The sequence below is a fragment of the Anas acuta genome, chromosome 3 (assembly GCF_963932015.1).
Source record: "Anas acuta chromosome 3, bAnaAcu1.1, whole genome shotgun sequence".
Lineage (NCBI taxonomy): Eukaryota > Metazoa > Chordata > Aves > Anseriformes > Anatidae > Anas > Anas acuta.
The window spans coordinates 86,953,705-86,981,105 of record NC_088981.1 but is presented as its reverse complement, the minus strand read 5'-3'; the positions used below and the strand labels follow the sequence as shown (position 1 = coordinate 86,981,105).

The following is a 27,401-nucleotide window of genomic DNA, read 5'->3' as shown; positions in this document are numbered from 1 at the left end:
TGTAAGTCCTCAATTTCCAAATTGCCAGGTATTAATGACACACACACACACACACACACACACACACACACACAAAAAAAAAAAAAAAAAAAAAAAGGGGATGGGCAGCCTTCTCTAGGTGGCCCTGCTTGAGCTAGGGGGCTTGGACCAGGTGATTTCCAGAAGTCCCTTCAACTTTGGCCATTTTGTGATACTGGTCAGAAGCCAGAGTTTGCATATTAATTAAGGTATTTCCTAAATAACAGGCCAGATTTCTGATCTGGATTTTTTGTGCTTACAGATCAGTTTAAATTTCATATTTTTCCATCATGAGATACTTTTTTTTAAAAAAAAATCCTGACTCTTAAATATTTATCGTAAATATTATTTATGCTCCTCATAAATATTGTTGTAGTTCCTCAGTGTATTTCTCTGACTAAGACTAATGTAAATCTGATGTTTGGTTAAATGGTTGGAAAACATCAAACTGCAATTTTACCGATTTCCCTTGCCTTTCTGTTTCTGTTATTAACTTTAGTTTTTAAATGTATGTGGAAATGAAATCAAAATTGAAATTTCAGCGTGATCGGTACTAGATGGAAAGAACTCTGAAATATTTTTTATTTGCTTTTTTTTTTTTTCTTAATCTATGACTAAAACTTTGAGTAAGAAAATTTTCTGTCCATTGTTATAAGAAAAATATTTTGGTGGTATGTCATGTTCCAACAGATATGTGCTCCTTTCCATGCTAAAAAAGTATTAAAGAGAATGAGTTACTTTTTTTGGACTTTAAATACAAAAATCTTTAACTTCTTATGTATTTTCTATATCATCTTTTGTAGTACGATGAGCCAATCTATAATAAATTGTTAAGTGCTGAGAACAAATTATATTAGCACATTCTAACACTCTGTACTATATTCAGTGATGTAGCTGTTTGCTTCATATTGCTATGGTGATAGTAGTCACTTTGATTAATATGTTGTTAAAGCAAGCCTAGTGCTGCTATCTTTCTTTATCCTCAGAAGATGTTGAAGGAATCATGAAAAATAAACCAGACAGATGAAGATGAGGCAGTTCTAATGAAAATATCATGGCAGGTGATGCAGTAAAGCTAATGAGTGAAAGCACTTAAGACAATATCTAATTTCTGGTGCCAAAATCAGTGAAAAGTCTTTGCAGGAGCAAGACTTACTTTAATTTAAGAAGAAAAATTGTTCAGTGGTCTAATAGACATTTTAGAATAGTGAGAAAGAAATATTAAGTAGCTGTAAAATAAATAGCCATTGCAAGCAGAATTTGTTCCTCTTTAAAAGAAATACTTCTTTCTTTCCTCCCTTTTTTTCCCTCCCTTTGTCTATTTCTTCAGAAAATATATATTTATATTTCTTAGAGAAATTACACTGTGCTGTACACTGAGAATATGTTCTCTTCAGCTTTTCAGAGCAATTGGCTCACATGGATTCAATCCTTCCTCTATTTTAGCATTTGCATATATGCATGGTATAATACACCCAACCTTCTTCAAACCTTTCAAAATTTTTTCATCTGTAAGGACTGGATCTTCCTTGCAATAGTGAGTTACATGTCTACAAAATTAATTTCTTACATTTAAATTTGTTTTCTTTTGTATTGAAAAAAAAACTTTTTTTTTTCCCAGAAGTACTAGAACATGGCCTTCACAATTTCAAATCTATCTTGTTCATTTCTTACATTTTTGTAATTTTTCCCACTCAGTTTCAGTAGTCACGGACTATTTTTCAAACATACATGGTGCAGTGAGTGAGTAAACATTTTAAACATTCAGGTTTTAAACATCTGTTAATGGATTTTGAAAAAGTTAACTGCTGTACAGCATGTGTATAGGTCTTGATGTCTCTTGTGCTCTAAGACCTCAAAGGCTCTTGTCCTCAAAGACCTCACATCTTTATTTCCTTCAGTTTCAGTGAAAGAACTCCATAATTCATCTAAACCTCTTACACCGTAAAAAGCCAAGTGGAAAAACAAATAAACAAACAAAAACAAAATACTCTGGATTTGGCAAAAGGGTTTAAAGAAGGACTTTAAATATCTGTTTTCCTTCCTTCCTTGTACATTGGTAAGGCTGGAAGTGGCTACTATCACTGTTATATATATTTGCTGTTTAAGTATTTCAGAGACTCAGAACACTTTGGTGGCATAATTCTGCATTTGCACAGATGTAAATGACAGAATATCTTAATTATGCTCTTAATTAAAAAGTCAATACGTATTCATTACAAATGCCACACACAGAACACAAATACCATGCTACAGCTGTTCCAGCTTTCCAGAGAACGTGCAACACATTTTTTATTTTTTTTTAAGAAGGTCTGTTTATTCAAGACAGTCACTGATCAGAGTACTGTAGTGCCTACTTAAAAGGACATAATTCTATATTTAGATGCACTACCAACTCAGTTAACTCTGTATGTGATCGACTGGAAAGAATTTAGCATAAAAAGCAAGTGTAGTCATGGCATCAGTTTACTGGCACTCTGGATTTAATTTCATAGTTAAAGTCTACAACGGTAGGCTGTGTAGGAGACAGGATGATAGGATACTGACTGCCAAAGTTTATGTGATGCTGGGCAAGGCACCTAAGGATATGCATAGAAAGGAATCCTCTTGGAGGTTGATGTTATCGGTATCTTCTTTTGATCTCCCTTCATCAACATTCAAGTGAAAAATATTTACCGTGTATCGTATTGACACTACAGTCACTCCAAGATGGATGGATATGGTTTCACAAAATTCAGTAAGATCCTTTTGTTTGACTCCTGGGCTTCACCACAACTTTTCCATTGGATGACTTGCTCATTTTTGCTGTACAGGTGCTGGTAGGAGTCACAAACAGGGCCAAGGTGCCAGGCACTGAATCCCAGCAGCATTTGGAGGAACCAAATAGCCGTAAAACTCAAGGTGCTTTGTGCCATGGTTCAGTGTTTCCTGACAAAATTCCTTGTTAGAGTAAGGTGACTCAAAGGCAGCTATGATCTCAAGACTTGAGTAGGTCCCTCAGTGAACCTAGCCCTTAATGGTTCTCGTCTGTGTCTCTTTCTGCATTTTAATTTCCTCATTTCAATCCCCATTTAATTTTCTTATTTAATTCTGTTATTCAAAGCACATGATGAGGCATGTATTTTCAGAGGTTAGTCACCTGAGGCTTTTTCTGTAAAGGAGGAGGCACTCCTTCAGTTTCAAATCTCTGAACTATTCTATTCACCACAGGTTGAGCTGAGAAATCTAGAAATATAAAATCTGAATAATATGGAATATAAATAACGGATTATTAAATTACTTCTATAATGCCTTAAAATCAGTAAAATTGCTAATGCTGTTAGTCATTAAGGAACTGTGAAAGTATCATCATAGAACGGAATCATAGAATGGCTCAGGTTGGAGGGGACCTTAAAGATCGCATACTTCCAACCCCCCTGCTGTGGGCAGGGACACCTCCCAATAGATCAGGTTGGATGAGGCCCTGGGCAGTCTGGTCTTGAACACCTCCAGGGATGGGGCACCACAATCTCTCTGGATAACCTGTTCCAGTGCCTCATCACCCTCTGAGTGAAGAATTTCCTCCTAACATCTAATCTAAATCTCCCTCCTTTTAGTTTAAAACCATTCCCCCATATGATTGAGCAAGAAGTCGCTCTCTATCTTTTTTATGAGTATCCACAAAGTACACTTTATATTTGTGTCTGTGCTTTTTTCACTGGTGTCAACACGTCTGCAGTTCATCATACCCCTTTTTTTCACCTATTGCTGATGCAGAAGCAGTGACTCCATAGGTGGTAAAGTGAATGGAAGAACTGCATTTCAAATGTTTATATTTCAGACAGTTACATTGAAAGAAAGTCTGTCTTTGTAATACCGAAGCAGACAAACAGTGCAGATAGTATGGGAATTTGAAGCCAGCTGCACACTTCAGCTATGTTCCAAATGAGATTAAATAATGTACTTTGGAATGGAAATGTTACATAAACTTTAACTGCCTAAGACATAGAGATGAAAGAGAAGTGACTGCACTGAAAATTCACTTAATTTTGAAGCTTCAGAATAATTTTTCTGTAATATTTAAGTGTATCATGACAGAGAAATGCATTAAAAATACACAGAGTTATGCTGAAGAGCAGTAGGACTCTAGATGAGTGGGACATTGTTATTTTTGATCCCAACTGGAAACATGCAGGCTTTTCTGTAATGAAAATATCAAATAAGTGGATCTTGGCTTGTGACTTTTTTATTCTAAATGACAAGTTCCGATGTATTTCAACAATAAAGTATTATTCTTTTAATGTTCACTGACTTAAGAGCACTTCTCTCTCTGAAAGGGAAAAAAAGCTAACTTCAAAATTGCTTTCATTTTGTTAATTTCTTTCTCTCCCTCCTCCCCCCCTGACCGTTCATATTATTTGAAAGAAAAGAAAATAATCTTTCACAGGAATTAAAATTTTGAGTGGCAGCAGTGCAAGTTAGTTATATGTCAAAAAAAAAAAAAAGTTAACTAGGAACAGAAAAAAACATTTCAGCTGATGTTGCAATTAACAAGTAGCCTGTGCTCTTCCATCAGGGAATCTGTAAGAAAGAAAGGGATAAAGCTATACAAGGTCGTGTTTTTTTTTTTTTGTTTTGTTTTGTTTTGTTTTGTTTTGTTTTGTTTTGTTTTTCCTGTCATCCTCCCAGCCCTTCTTTCATGCTCTTAAAGTTAGCACTCAGGATAGTGCTAACCTCAGGGGAGGTTATCTGACATTACTGAGTTAGCTGATTGTCAAAATGTACTGGAGTACAAATGTAGGGAGTAATAAGTCAAAAAAAAATAAATGTATGCCTCTTGTAGAGGATAGGAAAATCAGGAAACTGTGTTTCATGGCTTGAAGGTGATACATGCATCTGCATTAGGTGTATATTCACCTGAGCTCATGTTTGCCAATCTTTTTAAGTCATACCTTTTGCCAACTGGCTCTGCCTGTATCCTCAGTATCCTCAGTATCAACTGTATCCTCAGTTCAGCTGAGGATATTCACAAGTAGTCACAGCTTTGTCTGTAAGTTGCACATAAAACTGCAGTAAGTTTTATGTAAAAGTTTACAGAGCGCAGATCCAGAAAATGAACTCCCTAGAGCATCATGTCAAAAACTGCCTTACGTTGCCACATGTTCATAGTTTTCACATAGCATGCCCCAGAAGGTATGGCACTGTTTCAGTCCCTTCCCAGCTGAGGGTCCCTTTCTCTCTAATCATAGTGAATTTTAGTTTTGGGAACCTGGCAATTTAGGTAAGTGTGACATTACTAGGACTAAAGCTTTTTTTTCGTATATGTCCAACTGGTGGTGTGGGTAATTTGAGTGTTATGCAATAGATGTGGTGTTGCAGTCAGTTTTAACTAACCTAAGCTTCTGGTGTTGACGACAGTGTACTGATTTCTACCCTTCTCCACATGCTCTTCCTGCCAGGTCCTCTGCTGGTTCTCACACTTGTGCACATGTGCAACCGGATCAGGGAACTGATCTGCTTGAGAACAAATATTATTTTTGTTGTTTGCTTTCTTCACAACTAGTGCTCAAGTATCATAATACAAATAGATATTTTGAGGTAGTGAATACACTTTTTTGCTTTTATAATAGGTATTGAAAGCAACCTCTAGTGCCAGCTTCTTGTATCCACTGCATAAATACTTAACTATTATAGTTTGAGAGTACTAAAGGTCCAGCGGCCTATTTAAAGTCCAATGCTGTAATTTATTTCAAGTATCTCACTTATTACATAAATACCGCTTTTGATTTCTTTAGTAGACATGTAAACATTATTTAATATAAGTATTCCTCTGAAGTTCATTAAATTTTGTTAGATCCAAAAGCAGCTGTAGAGAATTGTCATACTTAGGTCATTTGTTGTCTCGGTATATGCACTGCATTTTGATGAGACTCCTCACCCTTTCTTTTCTTGATCTCTAGTATAACATACAAACAGATCAGTACAGAAGTTGTGATAACGTCTCTGCCAAATCATCAGATAGTGATGTCAGTGATGTGTCAGCCATTTCCCGAACCAGCAGTGCCTCACGCCTCAGCAGCACAAGTTTTATGTCAGAGCAATCTGAACGCCCTCGGGGCAGAATCAGGTGAGTTCTCAGCGCAGCTTCAATTGTATCACACCCCCTCTTTTGTGCCAAAATACAACTAGAAATAATTGAAATTAAGTGACCACAGAAGAACTTGGGAAATGTTGTCTGTGTACATATAAGCTGCCTTCCATTGCTAGCCTAAGATGACAATACTTTTTTGCACCTGAGTGTCTAAAACAGAAGTTCCCATGAGGTGGTGTATTTGTGGAAGTGGGACTTGAACACACCCTATCTCATTGCTGGTTATGAATCAGTGTAATATATACACCAATATGATATTACAGCAGAATGTTTCTAGTTTTGTCATATAAAGAATTTGATCACATAAAAGCTTTGTTTTTCTTTCCATCTGTGTGTCTATCTCCATACCTGCCTACTTTTGTTTTGCTGTTTTCATGCATGATGAATTATTGGCTTTGAAACAAGTTTTTCTATAGTAACCTTATATTTCTGCTGTAAAATAGATACATTATCAATAATCAAATCTCTTTCATCCTTGATAATAAGCTACTTCTCAGTTTAGGGATTTTTTAAAAATGTACAAACAGGATCCTGTCTTCGTATAACTTAGCAAAACTCCCACCAGCAATAATGGCTGTAGGATTGGCCTTCTGTCTATGATAACATCTACCAATGTCTGTACTCAGAAAAACATGACTGTAGGTGCTAGAAGTCAGGATATGAAGTAGGAATGGTAAAAAATAAAAAAAATAAAATTATCCCGATGGAGAAAATCAGTCTGATGAAAGTCTGGATGGCATCATTAAGTACATTGGAACATTTCTAGACAGACATACCATTCAAGAAATTCACCTTCAGGGTTTTTAATCTGTTCACAAAATGGAAAGGGATGTTAGGGAAAGTCAGAAAGTGGGCTCTGTGTATGAACTAGTTCGACTATTGTTTTATTGTTAAAGAAAGTTCACAAGTGTATTAAAATGTGTTTTAGTTGGGTGAAATACATCTGTATTAATAATGAAATCCATAATCCAGCAGAACACTGTTAGTGGAAGTATTTGAAGTTGCTCATGTTTGAAGTTCTGATCATGTATTTAAATGCTACATTTCATTGTAGCCTAACTTTTTACTACTAGTCTCTTACAAAGGGTTTAATTTTTCCAAAACACGTATATTTTCTAGATACTGAATTTCCTCAACTAGGTCTTTTTAGAGTATTTTTGGCAGTTTGACCAAAATAGGATTTTTACCCATAACTATCTCTGTGTTGAGACGATTTTATCAGGAAGGTTCCCTGGGTTCCTAGCATCCGATCATAAATATCAAAAGGGTCTCAACCCACAAGAACCTGTAACCTTGCGTATGGTGGTAAGAGGGAAACCTGCGATCAGACCTTTGTTCTCATTCTGTCTCTTTAATTTTAATGAGCAGCAGAGCACATTGGATACAGAATAGGCCAAGGTGGTGTACTAAACCACGTGTTTGCAATGGGAGCTTCAGCTGGGAGAGTTTGGCTTCACTCTAAACTCCTAAAGTCAGATGTAGTTGGAATTCAGACGCTTTCACTTTCTGATACTGTCCAGAGAATCCATGCATAAGACATGAGACACTTGATACTTACTTGCTTTAATTTTCTCTTAACTTCTGGTAGCACTTACATAGTGAATAAAATATATGGTAGTAATATGCATTGCAGCTCATTCAGTAGAAATAGGAGGACAAAATTAATAGATTCATAAGATACTAATAAATTTTTTTAATCTCAGCCTGCTGTAGTTTTGCTCCCCCAAAGTACCCATAAAGTAAATGAGAGATGGCTAATGCAGTTAGCTTATTTCAACCAATAAATGCAAAGAAATAAATTTTAAAATCATTTTGATGTTATGTTGGGAAGTATTTTATACAATGGGTTAACATCTGTTGTTCAAAATTTTTGATGTGAGTTGTTTACAGTTTCTTTTGATGATTGGATATTGTGGCAATGGAAAGGTCAAAGTCTTTGGAGATGTGCAAAAATTATGTATGGTAGGAATTTTATATCAAGTGAGGTCGGAATAAAGGGAAGTTGGATGCTGAAGAAAAGAAAAGGCTTTTTTCTGATGATCTGAGACAAACTTAAATTCCTCCCCTCCTGTGTCTGTGCTGGTAGCTTCTGTCATATAGTCCTTAATCACTTCTTGGCACAACTTACTAATTACATGGAAGTGGAGGGTTAATTTGGGGAAAGGATTGGTTATATTGTAAACAGTTTTTCATAGTGAGATTCATCCTGTTCAACTTCAGCCTTAAAAGCTGCATGTGTACAGTAGAATTCATCTAAGATTAGGTATTCATTAAATTATTCATCTAACTTCATAACTGAATTATCATTAAAAGGAAGGAAACAGCTGTCATCTTGGATGGTTTTCTTCATCTTCAGATAAATGTCAAAGATGGGGGAATTGTCCTTTTCTGGCTTTAATTATTATAGGAACCCTAGATAACTAATTAAGGTAGGTTGTTTACTTGTAGGCATCTAAAATTAAGTGAAATGGATTCTTGCCCTTAATTAATGTTTCTTTGAATTCAACGAATTAGAAATTTGAAGTTCAAGTTTTGTTAGTAATTTGAAGTTCAAATTTTCTTTTTGCCTCCAAGGAACCCGATGTTAACTAATATCAAGCATGAGGATATGGGGTAGTTGAGCAGGAGGGGCAAGGAAAAGAACATTTTTTAACCCTCTATTTTCCATCTTACTGAAACACATTTCCACCATCATCTTCATCTGGAAGTGTGTCAGCCCAGTGTCCATGACAAGTGTGTATGTAATGATAAGTTTAAGGTCAAGAAGTTCTTTGAACTGCCAATTTCATGAACCTAGTTATTTCCTCCAGATACCTTCTGGAGATGAGGGCTGTGAAGAACCTAGTAAGTATATAGAAGCTCTAGCAAGGTGTCCCAGTTTTAGCCATTTCACTAAACTAAGTCATCCAACTAGTAGCTTTAGGTGCCTTTTGTACTCAGGAGAAAAATACCTAAATACAGAATACACAAGCAAGATCAGATGCACCTTTGGAACAAGCTAAGATGCACCTTCGGAAAGGGTGTCTCCGTCTCTCTCTCTGTTGAGTTGAGGAGAATGAATCCTAGAACTGTTCACCAGCAAGCTGAGGTAACTATCTTAAAAGGAGAAACGTGACTGGAGATTACTCTAGCTTTCAGATTAGTAACCTGAAGTTAAACTGTTCTCCTCTAACATTGGTACATGAGCTGAAAAGCATTGGTTAATTATTTATATCTAGAGCTGTGGTGTCAAATTTCTGGATGAAATGCACCAGCTTGTTTTAAGACAGCAGTAGTTTTAGTTAATGTTGTTAGTCAATATAACCCCATCATCCTTCATATGGCATTTCTGAAAAGGGCTATAAATTTAGATGTTAGGCATGTGAAAATACAAGGTACTGTCTTTAGGGCTGTCACTAAGAAAGCAATAATTTTGCTGTTGTTTTGTACAGTATGATTACTTTTAAAGGTCAGAATGACTGAAGTTTCAGGTCACAGTGCAGTTTATATCCACCAACTCTACCACCAGCTCTGTCAGCATGAGCAGTTTCCTGACCTTTCCTCCCAAGTCCAAAGGAAGGAAAAGATCCTTCAAACAGCTAACTAACGCCTTTTCCCCATCAATCTAGAAGAATTGATGAATCCCTCACTCTCTCAATTTTGCAGGTTGGGAATTCTGTCATTTTGGACAGTATACTATATTATCCTATATTTATAAATATTTATTTATTTATTTTTATTCAAACAGTAAAGATTCTAAAACATGACAATACATCTTTATCTTGTGGCTCAAAAGTGTACGCACATTAGCTCTACATGTGTAACTGTTGATGTTTGATCAGCAATTTTTAATTTTAATGAGTAACTTCAGTTACTCATTAATTAATTTAATTAACTTCAAATTAATTAATTAATTTAATTAACTTCAGTTACATTATATTCTAATTAAATTATTTTTCATGCACATCAATTGTAGAATAAAATACTGTCTGTATAGTAAGGAGAAAACAAATTGAATCAAACAACACAGAAACATTGTGTTTTATTTGGGTAGTTAGATAACGGTCCAGCTGATCGTTGGATCAAAACTTGGAAATGCAAGTTTAGTGATATTAGAAAACTTGGGAATGCTGAAGAAGTCAGTAACATAGGGAGAGCGGAAGCAAATCTTTCCTCTCTGTTGATCAATGACAAGACTGCGTCTAAACCTTTTAAGGCAGATGGATAATTTCATTCCTACAGTATAATTGTAATTGAATTACCTGTCAGAAAGCTGTTACATAGCATGCATGGAAATACCATTAGATAATCTTCAGTGTGGAGATCTTGTTGATTAGCTCTTATAATGCATTGCAAGAGGGAATTATGATTGATGAAAGTTCTAAATATAGGCATATAAAATAGCTTCTTCATTTCTAATTTGTTTAGCATTTTCAGGTGGATGGTATAACAAACAGGTATGCATGGATAAATGAATCTGGATATGAAATTTTGTCGAGCGTCTTTCTTGTTACTGTCCTATGAAGTCTGGTTGACCATCATGTTCCCTAGTGGAAGTCCAGGCAAATATCACGTGTTGTGGCTTTTGACTTGAATCAGAATCAGACCTGTGAATTTGGCTTGCTGTAGCATTTGGATTTTCTATTTATTTCACGACTGAAGTCAGGTTACCAGTCCTCCTTTATGCAGGTTTGCTCTCATTAGTCATGTTCTCTATGAATTTAAAATAAAATCAGGCAATACTTTATGCCTGTGTATGCTATAGTTTAATGCAAAAGGTTGATAATTAAGGATCCATGTTAAATACATGACAACTAATCAGCACCACGTAGACTTGATCAGACAAAGAAGGACCTTTGATCACTTGGTTAAAAATTATGCCCAATGATGTCACAGCTTTTTTTTTTTTTTTTTTTTTTTTTTGATGGAGCAAGTAATCCTGGAAGTCATTTCTACGTGTACATGTACAGACCAAGAGCTTAATTTTGAATAGTCAGAATTAATTTATGAAGGGAAAGTCATGTCTGATCAAATGGACAGCCTTCTTTCATTAACTGACTGGCTTGGTGGATAAAAGAACAGTTGTCTTCTCTTTAGTAAGGCTTTCAGCACATTCTTCCAAAACATCCTTATGGACAGAAGTACGGCCTGGGTAAGTGGACAATGAGGCAGATTAAAAACTAACTGAAAGCCATGCTCAGAAGGTTGTGATCTGTGACGCAAAGTCCAGCTGGAGGCAAGTCACTGGTGGTGTACCCCATGGGTCAGTACTACAGTAGTACTGTTTAATATCTTAGTTACTGTGGCCATCGTGGAAACTTGAATTTCTGGAGTGGAAGTCTTATGTAAACACAGGAGAACACCTTGCACAAGATAGGATCCCTTGTAGGATGTTGTACCTTTTTGTCCTTTAGTTACTATGGAGCCAGTTACTTCAAGCTCATCAGGTGATAAGCTTGCAAACTCTAACCCAGACAAAGACTATTTTCCCCAGTGATTCAAATAAGACCTCTGCCTTCCCCACTTCTAGCTAGACCTATCTAGGGATGTTATGCTTGGAGTTCATTGGGAAGCAGGGAGTGCTGACAGTCATCTTCTTTGTGCTTGTATTGCCCTCTTATTTAGTAACATTTGTACATGTAGATGTTTCTTTTTGTTCAGTTTCATTTCAGACTGCTTATTATGCAGGTCTCTTACACAAAATGCTCAGTCGTTAGTGTAGTGTAAAGCCAGATAAAGTAACTGGAGATTTGCTGTCTCATTGAGGACTATCAGCAGTGTTGATCTGCAGAAGATATCTCAAAGAGATGTAGCTAGATGTAGCACTCCCTAGACGGGAAATAGATTTTCTCCTGTTGGTTTTCCATCCACCCACACAGTATATGGAACTAATTTAGCACAGTTTATGGTGATGAGGGAAAATGGAGTAGAGAGAGTTTGAAGAGCTGTCTGACCTCCTCTTAGCTTTCCCAGTAGTGCTACCTGTTGCCATCATAAATGTATGTGATGTGACCTGTGCAACAAGCAGTTCAGTCCTTTCCCCATCCTCTTGTTAGCTCAGTAACTCACTTGATATGCAGAAGTACTGCACCACATAGCCAGCTCAGCTATATTTAACTTCGTGTCATGACAGTCAAGGAAAGCATAATACACCAAAGGCATTTAATGCATTTCAGTTGATGAGATGAGGCCTGTGTCGAAATGGAGACTGATTCATTTCATGTTAATTACATAAGTAATTCAAATCTGTATATTGAGTTTATGCTACTGTGTACAGAATGTACTTAAGATTCTTCACTCATATTGAAAAAAAAAAGTGAAATGTAAAATCTTTTAATTATTATTACAGATATTACAGACAGAGCTAGTAGAGGCAACAACAGAACACTGCTGTACATTCATTAGTAAAAGGAAATCACCTGGAAAATGGGAACAACAGGAAGTTTTAAATTGGCTTTTTATGGGTTATTTGCTTTTCCACACTCGATCTAAATTTTCTGAATTTTTCAGAATCTGAGAACTCTGAAAATGTGTTGAATGTCACAGAATTTTTTGCACCTTGCATATGTTTGATCCCTTGTTCCTTATGCAAACCTGTGTCAGGGCAAGTTCACTTTATATAAATAAGGAAGGATTGAGCTGAATAAATTTACAGTGAAATATCCAATAGTGTAGTTTAGCATGTGAGAGATCAGAGTAAGAGCCAAACTGGATATTTGTGATGTTTCTAGTTCTCACTACTAGTGTTCTGTATAAAAGTGGATATTCTGGTATTGATAACACTGTCTCTTTGTAGGAGATATTACAAGATATTACAGCTGAACTGCACTGACTACTATTAATTTGTATATTTATAGTGCAGTACTGTATTTGTTTTGTGCTTTAATGTACAAGTAATGAAACAATGATCAGAATTAAGTGATTCTTTCTTCTAATTTGAGTAAGTAAATAAGACTGATTTTCGTAGCTATTGAAGTTCAGAGTCAACTTTCAAGCTTCACACTTTATCGTACAAGATTAACTCTTAGGATTTGAGTTCAGTAAACTGTAACCGAAAAGCTACATAGTATTTGTGAATGTATAAAGTGTCTCAACTTCCTAGGGAGTAAAGATCTATTTTCTAACTTCGACACGTAGCAACTACCTTTTATTATACTATTGTCTATTACATTATAGTCCTCCAGTATTAGATAGATGGCTTCCAGAGGCCAAAGTTGTTTATCCTATGTAATTTCTCACTTAATAATATGTTGAGTGGAACCAAATTATTTAAAGCCAGAAAAAAAAAAATTACTTGTTTCTTTTGTTAGCCTCTCTTGAAATGTCCCTCCTGCTAGTGAGGACAATGTACAGTGCTCCCTATTGCCTATTAATGAGAATACTGAATTACTTTCTTTTCCTAGAACCTCCTGTGGCCCATTTTTTTTCACCTTAGTCTGATGGGAGGATTTTGTCTAAGTGTAAGACAGAATTACCTTAAACCACTTTACCTTCAAGAAAAAAACAAAACAAAACAAAACAAAAAAACTATTGCTGATCTTAATTCTTCTTTGGAAACTTTGCCTGGAAACTTCTCTCAGTCATTTTTTTGCTGTTCCCCCAAAATAAAATGCATGTAATTTAAGAGGGACTTTACTGTAGTTTAATTCATCTCTTCTACTTAGCTAACTTGCAAAAGAAATCCAGTGTTATACTGTGTGTGTGACCCAGAGATATGGTGTTGACGTTTGGACTAAGAAGGGTATTTGAGGGTTGGAATTTTCTGAGAATTGAGCCTTTGAAAAGTGTTATGTCTGCAAGCTCAGCTATGTATGGGGAGAGGAGAATAAATGGGGACATGATTAAAAGCTTTTTCTGTGGCACAATATTATGAAGCAGCAGTGAGTGACACAGGAAAGGGAAGGATAGTTAGATAAAGACTGCATGTGCCAGAAGATTCAGTGGAGGAGGAATGAGCACTCCCACCACTAATGAAGAGCTGTGGTTAGTGATTTCTGCTTTCAGTGAACTATGTAGCCTGTCCTGTGACATGATTTGCTGGAAAGAGAGCCATTCAAGCACAAGTCTGGTGTTTTACTGAATCAGGATGTTAAACACTTGTTTGCAAGTTTTATTCTGGCTGGCTGGACTTTGCATTAAGCACTTGCATTGATTTGTCAAGCACTTTCTCATTAACTTCAGGAATTAGACTCTTGTAGTATTAGCAAACTAACTGAGCACATGGCAATACTCACCTACTTCAATTTCCCAATTATTTTTCAACAATTACTTATTTGTAATTTATAAAAACAAACTGTATTCAATGTTAAAGTCAGTATTAGAACCAAGATATTGGACTGTTTCAGCTTTTGTACAGCATGACTAAAACAATAATGGAATTCTAGTTTGGTATAAAACAAGACTGTTGTAAAGACCAAAAGAAAACTGCTATATTTATGACACTAATTACATTCCTGACAATTTGCCTGTGTATGAATGTTTCTTTGTAGTCAAGGTTTCTCCTGTAAACAAGATGTTTAGGGCCAAGTAAAGACTCATTTTTATAAAATGTCATAAGCAACATTTGTTGTGCAGTTACTTCAGTGGTTTCTAGTTTTATATTTAATAACTGAGGGAGTTTAATTAGTTGATTTTAGTATGGAGAAAATCCTCTTTCCTGTAGCTGAATAGTCCACCAAAGCATCCATAATGTAGCCAGCACTGCTGACAGACTGAAGACTTTCCATGGGTTTAACTGTTAATAATTAACAATAAAAGCCCATATTAGATTCATTAGAGAACATAGCTGAGGGACAGGTTTCCTAAACCATAACAGAACATATGAAACTCATGTAGAACTAGACAGTAGGAAGAGAAGGAAGGGATCTTTCCACCAACCCTGGAACCAGAGTGCTGTAACACTGCCTATTCTGGACATACCCTTGCTTCTGGATACTCACTGCCATAGCATCTGAAAGTATTTCTCTATATTTTGCAGACTAACTGCCGTTTTAGAGTGCACATACAACAGATTTATCCCAGCATGCTATTTCATCTCAGAAACTTCCTATACAGAACCCAGGAGCTCTGCCTTGCAGGACTTGTGAGGTTGGGCAGAATGCCACTAAGTGCAGCTCTGAGGCTACTCACTCCAAAGCTAGTTTGTTTACACAGCACTTCTGGTCCCTGTGTTACTTCATGTCTCTTTAGAGTGTTTCCTCAGGAAAGTGATTATATGGGCTGTTTCCTGTTGAACAAGTACAGGAACAGAATATATAGTAATTTGGTTGTAGGCTGATCTTTTACATTAGTCTATGATTTTTTGTTTAGTCTCTGTGCCTCTAAACCATAGAATCATAGAATTGTTTGGATTGGAAGGGTTCTTAAAATCATCTAATTGCAATCCCCCTGCCATGGGCAAGGACATCTTCCACCAGACCGGGTTCCTCAAAGCCCCATCCCAGCTAGCCTTGAACGCTTCCAGGGATGGGGCACCCACAGCTTCTCTGGGCAACCTGTGCCAGTGCCTATACCATCCCCAGAATAAAGAATTTCTTTCTAATATCTAATCAAAATCTACCTTTCTTTTTTTTAGTTTTAAGCCATTACTCCTTGTTCTATCACTACACTCCGTGAGAAAGAGTCCATCCCCATCTTTTCTGTAGGCCTTCTTTAGGTACTGGAAGGCCGCTATAAGGTCTCCCCAAAGCCTCCTCTTCTCCAGGCTGAAGAACCCTAACTCCCTCAGCCTGTCTTCATAGGAGAGGTGCTCCAGCACCTTGATAATCTCTGTTGCCCTCCTCTGGACTCATTCGAATACTTCCATGCCTTTCTTGTGCTGGGAGCTCCAGAGCTGAACACAGCACTCCAGGTGGATTCTCATGAGAGCAGAGCAGAGGGAGATAATCACCTCCCTCAACCTGCTGTCCATCCTTCTTTTGATGGAACCTAGGGTACAGCGGGCTTTCTGGGCTGCAAGAGCACATTGTCAGCTCATGTTGAAACTTCTCATCAACCACCATCTCCAGGTCCATCTCCTCAGGGCTGTTCTCAGTCCATTCTCTGTCCAGCTTGTCTTTGTGCTTGGGATTGCCCTGTCCCAGATGCAGGACGATGCAGGATCTTGCACTTGGTGTATAACTTGTAACATAACTTATGAGTTATGAAATTCAGACGTAGTAAAGTATCAGAGTTCAGCCCAAACAGTGAAGGTAAGTTTAAGTTCATCAGTAAAAATTACTCAGATGTCAAAGTCAAAAAACTACAGTTCTAAAAAAGTTTGGCTGGCTAAGCAGCTCAATGCACTGACTGAAATTGGTATTGACCAAAAATAGAAGAATGACCATCAAATGGGCTTGAAGAGCTGTCATAATAAATTTAAAATCACCCAAACTGCTCCATTTACAAAACTTAAACTGAAAACAAAAAAGGAAAACTTATACAGCTCTTCAATTTGTGATATCTTAGAATAAATAAGTCTTATAAAAATTCACCTGATGTAAAAATGTAGCTTAAAATGGAAAGTGGAAAACCCATATATATGGGTTTTAAACTGATGGGCATATTTTAATAAAACAGGAGAAGGTGACTGAAAATAGAGGGATTGTTGCTTGCATATATGAATAAAATATTCTGTCAGTTTTACTGCTTATATATGACTTTTTTAATGCCATAAGTCAGTAAAATCAGATCTATGTAATATAATGCATGATTACTAAAGAAAACTTTCACAAAATATACAAAAAGAATATGATGAGTACAAAGCTAAGTGCTGAAAAGTAGGAATACTGGGACTGAGCCTGACTCTGTAAACCTTTAGGTATACTCACTGAATTAGTCTCACATTTTTCTCTGCTGAAATCGCCTCAGCCAGCACATGGTATGGGCCTGTCCCAGGGATAAATGAAGACTGTGCACAAAGAAGTCGGTCTTATTTAAAACTTCTTTACTACAGAAGCTAGAACGCTTTTAGAGGATTGGGGTGTGGGCTGGTGGCAGAAAGAGAAAGGATGGTCTTCTGGCTCAGATAGATAATTACTGCTCTGGCAAATGAATTTCTTCACGTTGCTGGCCTAGAGCTTTGATGTGATGATGGACGAATCTCTTCTAACATGTCTTTGTTAGTGATCAATAGTGATATGCTGCCTCTTGCATCTGAGTTTATTTTTGCTTGGTGCTGTGGATTCAATCCCCACATCATGTGGAAAGTTTGGACCAAAAACCACATGTGCTTCTTTAAAATTCTTTGCTTATCCCAGTTACACAGTGAAAGATTGAAGTTCTATAAGGTTGCTAAGTCACAGTTGCAGAATATGGTGAATGACACATGAAAAAGTAGTCTGCTTCCTCTGCAAAAGTGAGGGAACAGTGAGTGTTTTGTTGATATAAAAAGATATTCTGACCATCTCATGAGATGGTCGTAAATAAATATTGGTGATGGTATGTTGGAAAGGCTCACGCTCAGTCTCAGGGATTTTTAGGAAATGTTTTTGCCTTCAGAAAGAGCTGTTGGAAGAATGGATTCCTGTCGGAAGAATAGATTCCCCAAGTGTTCTTATTCTCCTTCTTCATCCTCGTTGTGAGTTAGTCTCTTTCCTTACAGAGATGGTTGCCCACTTGTGTTGCACTCCAGTCAGATGACTTTGTCTTGAGTTTTGCCTGATCACCAGCACAGAAGATGCAGCCTTCCTCAATTTCCCAGATCTAGAGTAGTTAAGAGAAGGAAACTTCCTGTAAAATACTGACTTTCTGCCTCTAGCCTGCAAGTGAAGTAGTAATATTTAGGAAATGTGCAATCTAACTAGCAATAGCAGTTGTGGGTGAGTGCAACACCATGATGTGTTAGAAAGTCTTTTGGTATTTTCACTGGTGATCTCTTCCAAGTCTCTTAACGTGACACTTATGACTTTAAAATGTTGTTTCATTAAATTTATACAGATACTCAAAGGAACAGAAGACAGTTTGTGCCTATTAAAGGGATTAACATCTTTCAGTCAAGCATCAGCCATAAGTACTTTTCAAAGTGGAGTGAATTTATTTACTTGTTTATTATGGTACAGAACAATACTTGTGTGTTTTTCTTAGCTCCTTCAAAAGGTCTAGATGGTCTTTCATGGTCTGGAACATAGAAAAGAAGATAAAAATCAACCTTGAGCATTAAACAGAAGTGGAAATTTTCTGTTGTTTGACAAACTTTCTTTACAGATGTCACTAACATCCAAACCTGTAACAGTGTAACTGACCAGCGTTTTTAATCAAAAATCTCCATAGTGCAAGGATCTACCACAATAACAGACATAAATTAGGAATCTTGTTTTGTTTCCATGAATAATTGCAGCTCAAAAACCAGCACCCAAACTGTTTTATTAACTAATGCACTTTTCAGTTTCATTAAAGAGAAGAAAAATGAACAGCAGTTAATTAATATTGCTTCTTAGGTGATCTCTCTTGGGGCAAGCACACTGGTTTAACTTGTCACAACTCTTGCTTTTATGGAGGAAAATAGAGGGCAATATCCTCCAAACAGTTAATGCAAAGGCTAGATATGTGAAAACAATTAAGCTAAGCTGTTTAAAAATATAATTATGTATCGTTTTTACCCCCCAAAAGTGTATTACAGATGGAAATGTCTGATTCTGAGGTCGTTTGTGTACAAGACCAAGGAGAAGCCAGAGTAATTAATGTTCTAATTATTCATTATCTAAAGATAATGATTTTTTTTCAAATCCGTCATTATGAACTGCTTTATGCCTCTGTCCGAGAGGGAGGAAGATGGAGTCCTTAATCCCTTCAGAACATCTGCACATGAAAAATCTACTATGAAGCACTGCTTGTGCATTTTTAATTATCTAATTATGCTTCCTCTTTCAAAGAAACTGTTGTGTTACTAACAGCCTTTCTTCATGATTTGAAAAAGGCTGAAAAATTAGTTTTAATTAGTTTTTCATTTAATTATTGCAGTTGATTCAGATAAAATATAGTGCACAAACTTTTATTATGAGAACATTGTGCTGTAGCATTTTTAACAGGCAGTACATGTTATTTTTAGAATGAAGAAATTTAGTAAAATAGTTTTTCCTATACTTCAGAGTAGCTCTCACCTGGTCTATCTCTGTCTCATTTTCTTTTTAACGTATTTTCTATATTTTCTTTGTTATTCCTGTCCTTTCCTATCATTTAGCCTTTTAGATTTTCCTCCTCCATTCATTCCCTACTTTGTGCCTGTTACCTGTTGCTACCATTTACTTCTGTAAATGACCAGTGAATGATTCATATCAATGATTTAGCCTTTTTACATGACAAGCAGTAAGATCGCAGGTACGGTAGTACCTCATGCATTTGTGGGGAAAAAGCAATACAACATGATGTGACAGGGAGAATAATATGCTGAATGCTGTACAAAGAAAGAAGGATGAATGCACCAGTTTTTCTTCCTACTGAAGGAAGTTTTCTCAATTTAGTGGTGAGTGTAAAAAACTCCACATTTTTGTCATACCTGCACACGCCAATACCTAATTTCTTGATGTAGATTTAACATTTACATGCTTGCTATATTTCATATTTTTGACCCTAAAATATACCCATCTATCTGCTGTCAAGTTTGGGTTAATGAAGCTGTTTGTCCTTTGATTCCATTAGCCTGTCCACATCAGCAGTAATAGCAATACTTAACTCGGAGTATTGTCCCTGCTAACTGCTTTTGTGTTGGTTTCATTTTATGATTCATGTGATTAGCTGGCATCACACTTATAGTGCCATGGCTATGCACACAAACACACAGGTTCCTGCATGCAGAGACAATCTCTGTGCTTGCTTCAGAGAGTATAAATTAACTTATTGAAGTGTTTGTAATGTTAAGGATTACTCATGGAATTATTATTCATTCATTTCATGGAGAAATGTTAGTTTTACAAGTTTAAAACATGTAAATCTTGCGAGATCTTGTGACTTTATGAGATCTTTGAGAGCTGTGAAACTTGCACAGTTCACTGATCAGTGTGTTACTTGGGCATTTTCAGAAAGCAGATTCTGATGCTGCATTCCAACATGGAAATTTCCTAATCTTCAAAAGAAGGATGTGAATCAGTTAAATTCCCAGAGACATCTGTAAAGAATTTTTTTTCCCAGCCCTTACCTCAGTGGGAGTTTACACATTGAACACAATGGGCTGAGACTTTGTAATTCCAGTGGAAGTATCTGAGTCACTGGGAAGTCTTTTTGAAAAAATAAGAATATTGTCCTGAACAGATATACACTATATACGGTGTATATATGCGTATATACACTAAATACGTATATATACACCGTATATACACTATACAACTATAACTATACACTATAACAACTCTAATGTAGTGATTTTACAGAAGAAAATTCTGATTCTAATAGCTATTTTATGGATATAATATATGATCAATGTGCATGTTAGATCAATATGTAGTTGCAGTAGGTACAGACTGTACACAATGATTATTTCATTGAATCAACTTCTTTGTGGTCTAAAAAAGTCTCTTGACTTACTAAATTTTAATATGGGATATGTGTTTGTCCTTTGGTTTGTAAAGCTCCATGTCTGAATTAATTTATAAAATACCATAAATTGCATAGTAATTAATCTTACAGCAATGTTATTTATCATAGGTAAATAAGGCTATCTATTTTAAGACTGACAGAGCAATTTGTGGATAGGTGCTTTGAGTTTGGATTTATTAATTATATATCATATAATACTAATAGCAAGATGTCGATTATTTTTAGAAATGTAATGTTTCTCATTATTAAAGGAGTGCTCATCTTCTCTTTGGTCCATAACTATTATATGTTTAGGACGTTATTAGTATTCATGAGTTACCTCATTGCAAAAGGGTGCCATAGAGGCTATGAATTACTACGTGATTCTGCATTCAGCAGAAGAGAAAGAAAGCTTACTAGCTCATGCTGGTGAAGGCCAGGGATTCTGTCTAAAGATTTAAGTTACAGCAATTCTTTAGAAAGAACTTACATTAAAATATCATCTGTACTGCAAGAAATACAGGGGATTACTTGTTTACTTGTGACTTGCATTATTGGAAATATGGATGAAGTAATAATGATCAAGAAAATAAACACCTAAAAAGTATTTTTTGTAAGTCATTAGTGACTTTAAAATAATGAAGATAATGAATACTGTGATTTTAGCAATGGCTGATCATTAAAGTGGTTTTTTTTTTCCCTGAAAGGATATACATCCAGATTTTATATAGGTGAGTTTATGGGCAAAGTTTGTTCTGGCTTCCTGTCTTACTATCTTTCTTTTTCAGGCAATATGTGCTATTGGTAGATAGTTCATATAGTTACTGGGAACTAAAATGTTTACCTGTATACTAATTTTCTCAATCTGTGTTTTTTTTTTTTTTGTATGTTTTTATTCATTTTTAATATATGTATTTGATATCCATATGAGGAAAAATATACAGTGATTTAATACATGCAATTGGATTAGTTTCAGTTTTATATAGTTATGCATGCTATAGTTTAATACAAGCAACTGTAATTCACACCGTCCTTACCCTGTGTTCATTTTATAGAATTTACTATATTAATTTTTCTGTCAGCTTGCAACTCATGCTGCTCGAATAATTTTCTTTATCTAAATAGTTCAGTCTTCATTCCCACAGACAGAAATGAAGTACAATTCGCAGGTAGTGGCAGCTAGCAAAACTGAAAGCACTGCCTCTCTCCACAACTGATTGCTGGCATGCAACCACAGTCTGCATTTCACCTTGTGTAGTACAGATAGAATCTGTCTCGAGTGTGAAAGTTCTGGCAGAAAAGTGAGAGCACTTCGTCCGGGGAGTGGGCTGGTGCTGAAGGACAGCTCCGGGCCACCCCGCTCTCCAGCTCGGGTCAAGGGGACCATCACTTTATTGTATCACAAATGTAATGGTTGGGTGACTCTTTTTGCAGGATGAATATCTGTAAAGTTTATTCATTTTGAACCATATTTTACTGATTTAGTTAAAAATATCTGCCATATCAGGAAAAATATAATCATTGTATCATGTCCCCTAGATAAAAATAATTTTCACATCTGTAGAAGCCTTTTAAATTCTGCACATAATCAAAGACTTGTAGGAATACCAGTAAAAACGTATGAACAAACTCAGGACATTTACACTAAGATACAGCTACCGTTCACTCAATTCATGTATCTTAATGTATCATGCATGGCACTGAAATAGTAATCAAAATCAACAGTCAGAAAACTGAATGGGATGCCATGTTAAAAAGAAGATGTAAGATAACAAAATGTATTTGGGCTGTGCTAAAGTTAGTATTGGAACTTGTGCTAAATTATTAAACTATTGTGCTAAATTAGTTAAATTATACATGTTATTCCAGAACTTTTGAAAGATGAGTTCCATCTGTAATATAGATGCAGAGATATGCCAATAATTAGGAATAGCATAAGATTTTTGCTGAACTCGTTGAAGGAATTGATAAAGCTGGTAAAATAAAATTGAATAAAAATGCAGGTGAAATATTTCATTTAGAAATGAATGGAGTATACTGATTAATATGCTAATCTTATTTATCCTGCTATTGAAAATTGTATTCATTTATTTATTTGTTGTTATAACAACTAGATTTAAATTGACAATATACCTTTAAAAATTACCAATCCAATTTTAGCCTGCAAAAGACTTATGTTCACAAAATCAATATATTATTAATCCCAGAATGTCTAGTAAAGAAAAATAAAAAATTAGGTATATTATTATCAGAACAACTAAGTGCAAAAGTAAATCTGTAAATTCATGCAGGTCTTTTGCTTCTTTGTGCTTCATAAATTAAACCCTAGGCATACTGATGAAAGTAACAGTGTGAGCTAGGAGCTATGTCTCCAAGTGATAGCCAGTAATGGAATGGAAAAATATTGTGTTCTAAAGGTATTCAATTAGACAAGAGTGAATTTTAACTATCTGTTCTTTTGATACTGTTCCAGTTAACATCAAATAATAAACTAGCCCAGGGATTAGGTGAATGTAAAGAAAATTTAATCTTTATCCCTGTTTTCTCAGTTATGACAAGTGGAAGTACTGGACAGCTGTACAATTTGACCCTCAGAATACAGGTCCTATCCCATTAAATCTGTTTCTAGCAAACTAATGGCTTCTTTATACTAGAAATACACTAGAAAATATTTCCTAGGAAAGTTGAACTTGGTATTTGTATGGTAAAAACAAGCAGAAGATCAATCTGAATTCCAAATACCTCAATCTTTTTAAGGTGAATCTTTAAGTCCTTCTATCTCTTGCAGGCAATGAAAACTTAAATTTATGTGTATCTTCAAAAAAGTGATCTATCCATTAATAAAAACAAATTCATAGCCCTTGAATTTGGAAATTAATATACAAAAAAAGGGATTTTCTTTAAGCTACAATACTATCAACTCATATTTATCAGTTGGTAGACATCACTGCCCCCTAAATTCTTATCAGTAAATAACGTGAGGTTTGAGCATTTGAGTTTGTACAAAAACGTAAAAATGGACATAAAAATATCATAGGATTAGTATTTATTATATCCATACATGCTTGAAATTATTAGAGCAAAGTCAGTAGTAGGATAAACAACTGTTTCTTTAATTGCATGGCAGATTCTATAGTTCAGTCATTTTTATTGCTGTAAACAATACATTCTATAAAAGAATATTTCAATAAAGTACATGTCTATATAGATCAATTAAATGTCAACAGGTGATCCCAACAGAAGAAAAAAAAAATATTTTCAATTTCTTCTCTCTCTCTTAAAGTATTCATAAACACAGTTACAGAATTGACAAGGTTCTGTGGCTCCAAATGGGAACAAAATCCTAGGTTGGTAAGAAAGATTGGGATAGAAGAGAACATCATCATCACAGAAATAGTCATTGAAATCCAATTCTGAAATCAAATACTGGGGAAAAGGAGTTACCCATGTCTAATCAAACTAGACAGTGGGATCCTTGAAAATGAGACCTGTGGGTTTCTGCCCTGCTAGATATCAGACTGTACTTTTTGTCTGATTTTGAAAAGGTGAAGTGTTTCCTCCTCCAGAAAAGCAAACCAGTCAATTCTGTTGCCTTCTTGCAATGTTGTAAGAGGACTTCTTTCCTCAGCTGATGAAGAAAAAGGACTCAAGATTCAAAAACTGGCTGATATGCGAATGATGTTGGCAAGCCAACATCTGTTATTATACAGAATTAGGGATCAATGGTTCTGTTTAGATACAGGGATTGTGTGACACCACTCCAAGCTATTGCTGCAGGTTGTTTGCATATTTAGACAGTGTTATCACATTGTACATTAGATCTCTATTTTTAAGATTTTCTTGATTACTGCGCAAGTAGGCGATATCACTTCTTTTTAGAAAGAAAACATTTCTTAAGATTTTTTGCCATAGCTGAAATTCTGTGTAAGAGCTATGGAACTATATCCGGCCCCAACATTAAGAACGGTAAACTTCCCTAAATCTTCTCAAATTGTAAAAAAAATATTTTTATCAGAAGTTTCAGCATAAACTTTGTAGAGTTCGTCACTGCTTTTTAAAATTTATTTGCTCTTTGAAGCATAATGACTTTTATGTTCTTAAAGCATAGCCAATCCTGATTACTATTTTTTCATGTTGCAGTGTTTGTGGAGAGGTAAAGACAGAAATCCGTGTTACTTGAAAAAAAGTAGCTCCTAGATTAGATATTTTGTAAAGAACAGGTTATTGAATTCTATGAACAACAATAAAAATAACATGATTTAGTGTCCATTACAGCTTTAAAAGACAATAGTGTATGTAGCCTATGAAATAAGCATCTATACTATACATCTATACTGTTTGAAGGAAGCTAGATATCACCAGGATCTCAGTTCTTAAGATTTTTTTCCCAAACAGCAACTGAGGAAGGGAAACAAACACAGTTAGTACTCAGTGAATGAAGGACAGAGACAGGAACTCCATAGATACTTAGCAATACATCCTTCACATAACTAGGTGGTGTTGAAGGAAAGTGGAAGAATGTTGAAAGCCATGGTCTGGTAGGGACCTGGAAACTGTTTTGGAAGAGAAGGGGATTTAAAGAAAAATAGATTACTGTGCTGATATACCAGAAATTTAGGGCAGGTCTGATTATTATTATTTCTGAGCCTGAAGGAACAAGTTGTTAATTACTTACTATCATGACTGATAGGATGTGTACCATGGGCATGTGTGCAATTAATTGCTTCTGTGGAAAGAAGTGTGATTAGCAGATATTCATTGTTATGTATTTACACTGCTTCAGATTAAGAAGTGTTGTCTGTAACTTTGGAACTGTAACAAAGGTCCTCTTGTAGGGATTCCAGAAAGGTCACTTAATTCATTGCTTGTTTGGACAGCATGCATTTGACAGTCACAGAATCACAGAATCGTCTAGGTTGGAAGAGACCTCCAAGATCACCTAGTCCAACCTCTGACCTAGCGCTAACCAGTCCTCCACTAAACCATATCACTGAGTTCTACATCTAAATGTCTATTAAAGACCTCCAGGGATGGTGACTCAACCGCTTCCCTGGGCAGCCCATTCCAATGCCTAACAACCCTTTTGGTAAAGAAATTTTTCCTAATATCCAACCTAAACCTCCCCTGGCGCAACTTTTGCCCATTCCTCCTCATCCTGTCACCAGGCACATGGGAGAATAGACCAATCCCCACCTCACTACAGCCTCCTTTAACGTACCTGTAGAGAGCAATAAGGTCACCCCTGAGCCTCTGTTCAGCCTTTTCTCCAGGCTGAACAATCCCAGCTCCCTCAGCCGCTCCTCGTAAGACGCAGTTCTCCAGACCCCTCACCAGCTTTGTTGCCCTTCTCTGGACTCTCTCGAGCACCTCGATGTCCTTCTTGTAGTGAGGGGCCAAAACTGAACACAGTACTTGAAGTGCAGCCTCACCAAAGCCGAGTACTACCCTAGCCCTGCTGGCCACACTGTTTCTTATACAAACCAGGATGCTATTGGCCTTCTTGGCCACCTGAGCACACTGCTGGCTCATATTCAGCCAACTATCAACCAGTACTCCCAGGTCCTTCTCTGCCAGGCAGCTTTCCAACCACTCAAGTGTTTATTTACTAAAGCATAGCTACCTGAATTGAAAGCTGTCTATTCTAGAGCTGGAAAAAAAAAGCAACAGTGCTGATGTTTTTCAAAAGGCATAGGCAAATTTATGTATACAATAAATTTCACTGAGGACTGATGACAATAAGTAATTTTATATTCATATAAAACAGACAAGAAACAGTTTCGTGAGAGGTGTACTGATTTAGGGAGTATATTACATCATCAATAGTTCAAAGGACATTAGTTAAGTTAAATTAGATCCATGTCTGAGCAATTCTTACCTTTCTATTACCACCTAGTAATAGAAGATAACAGTATTTAAGGGTAGGGCTTTGCAATACAAAGTACAGTGCTCCCAGGATGACGTATTCCACCAGTATCAGACATGCTTCTGATTGAAGCACTTCTCAGAACTCTTCTCAGTCCAAACCTAGTGTATTTATACTGTACATGTTTTTAAGCAGTCAGTCTAGCCAATAGGATTGAAGTCTCATATTTAATTCTACTGTATAATTAATTAATTTATCTGTATAAAATTGTGGTAACAGATTCTAAAATATTTAGAAAATCTGTCTGTCATTGAAGCAAGAACATGGCTACTTCACAAACTTAAAGGTGTGAAGATTTAAGCTACTGCTTAAGCAAAAGAACTACTCGTGAGAAGATTTTGCAGTCAAGATATAAAAGACTGTGATGATGTTAATGCCATTTACATATCATCACAAGTTCTATAACTCCCTACTGATAGCTTTCAGGGAAAAATCTCTCATTTTGAAAAATGAAACTAATGCATTTTTTAGTCAACTTGATACTAATTTTAAATGAAAAGAAACAGGTTTTTGTTGTTGTTTTCCAGAAAAGTGAAAAGTGCAGTTAAAATACTTCCTAAGGAAACTGAATACACAATATGTGTGTGTATGTGTGCATATACAGGAGGGGAGTCTCCAGTACAATACAAGGGAATATTACATAGAAATGTCAAAATATGTGTCCCTCTGTTTTGCCATGCAAAACTAAAAACCAGTCACTAAAGTTGCAATGGGATAGAAGGGAAGAAGGGAGGACCTATTTTAAGCTGAGCATGCCTCAGGTGGTCCACTGAAATGTTTTCATGAGCACTGTCGTGCAACACAGCACATTGTTTATGCAAAAGCTGTAGTTTTGCTTAATCTGAAATCAGCGGGGCAGAT

At 36.0% G+C, this 27,401-nt stretch overlaps 1 protein-coding gene across 49 annotated transcripts in view; it reads left to right on the top strand.

Annotated features, from left to right (window-relative positions):
• The window catches only part of RIMS1 (regulating synaptic membrane exocytosis 1), a 312,325-nt gene that overhangs the window by 239,127 nt on the left and 45,797 nt on the right, over positions 1-27,401 (top strand). For 42 of the 49 annotated variants that reach the window (XM_068678176.1, XM_068678175.1, XM_068678174.1 and 39 more), the window contains one exon: positions 5,958-6,124. The exons of the other annotated variants lie outside the window; for them this stretch is intronic. In XM_068678176.1, coding sequence (XP_068534277.1) covers positions 5,958-6,124 — 167 coding nt within the window. The remainder of the gene's footprint in view (positions 1-5,957; positions 6,125-27,401) is intronic. 49 annotated transcript variants of the gene reach the window in all.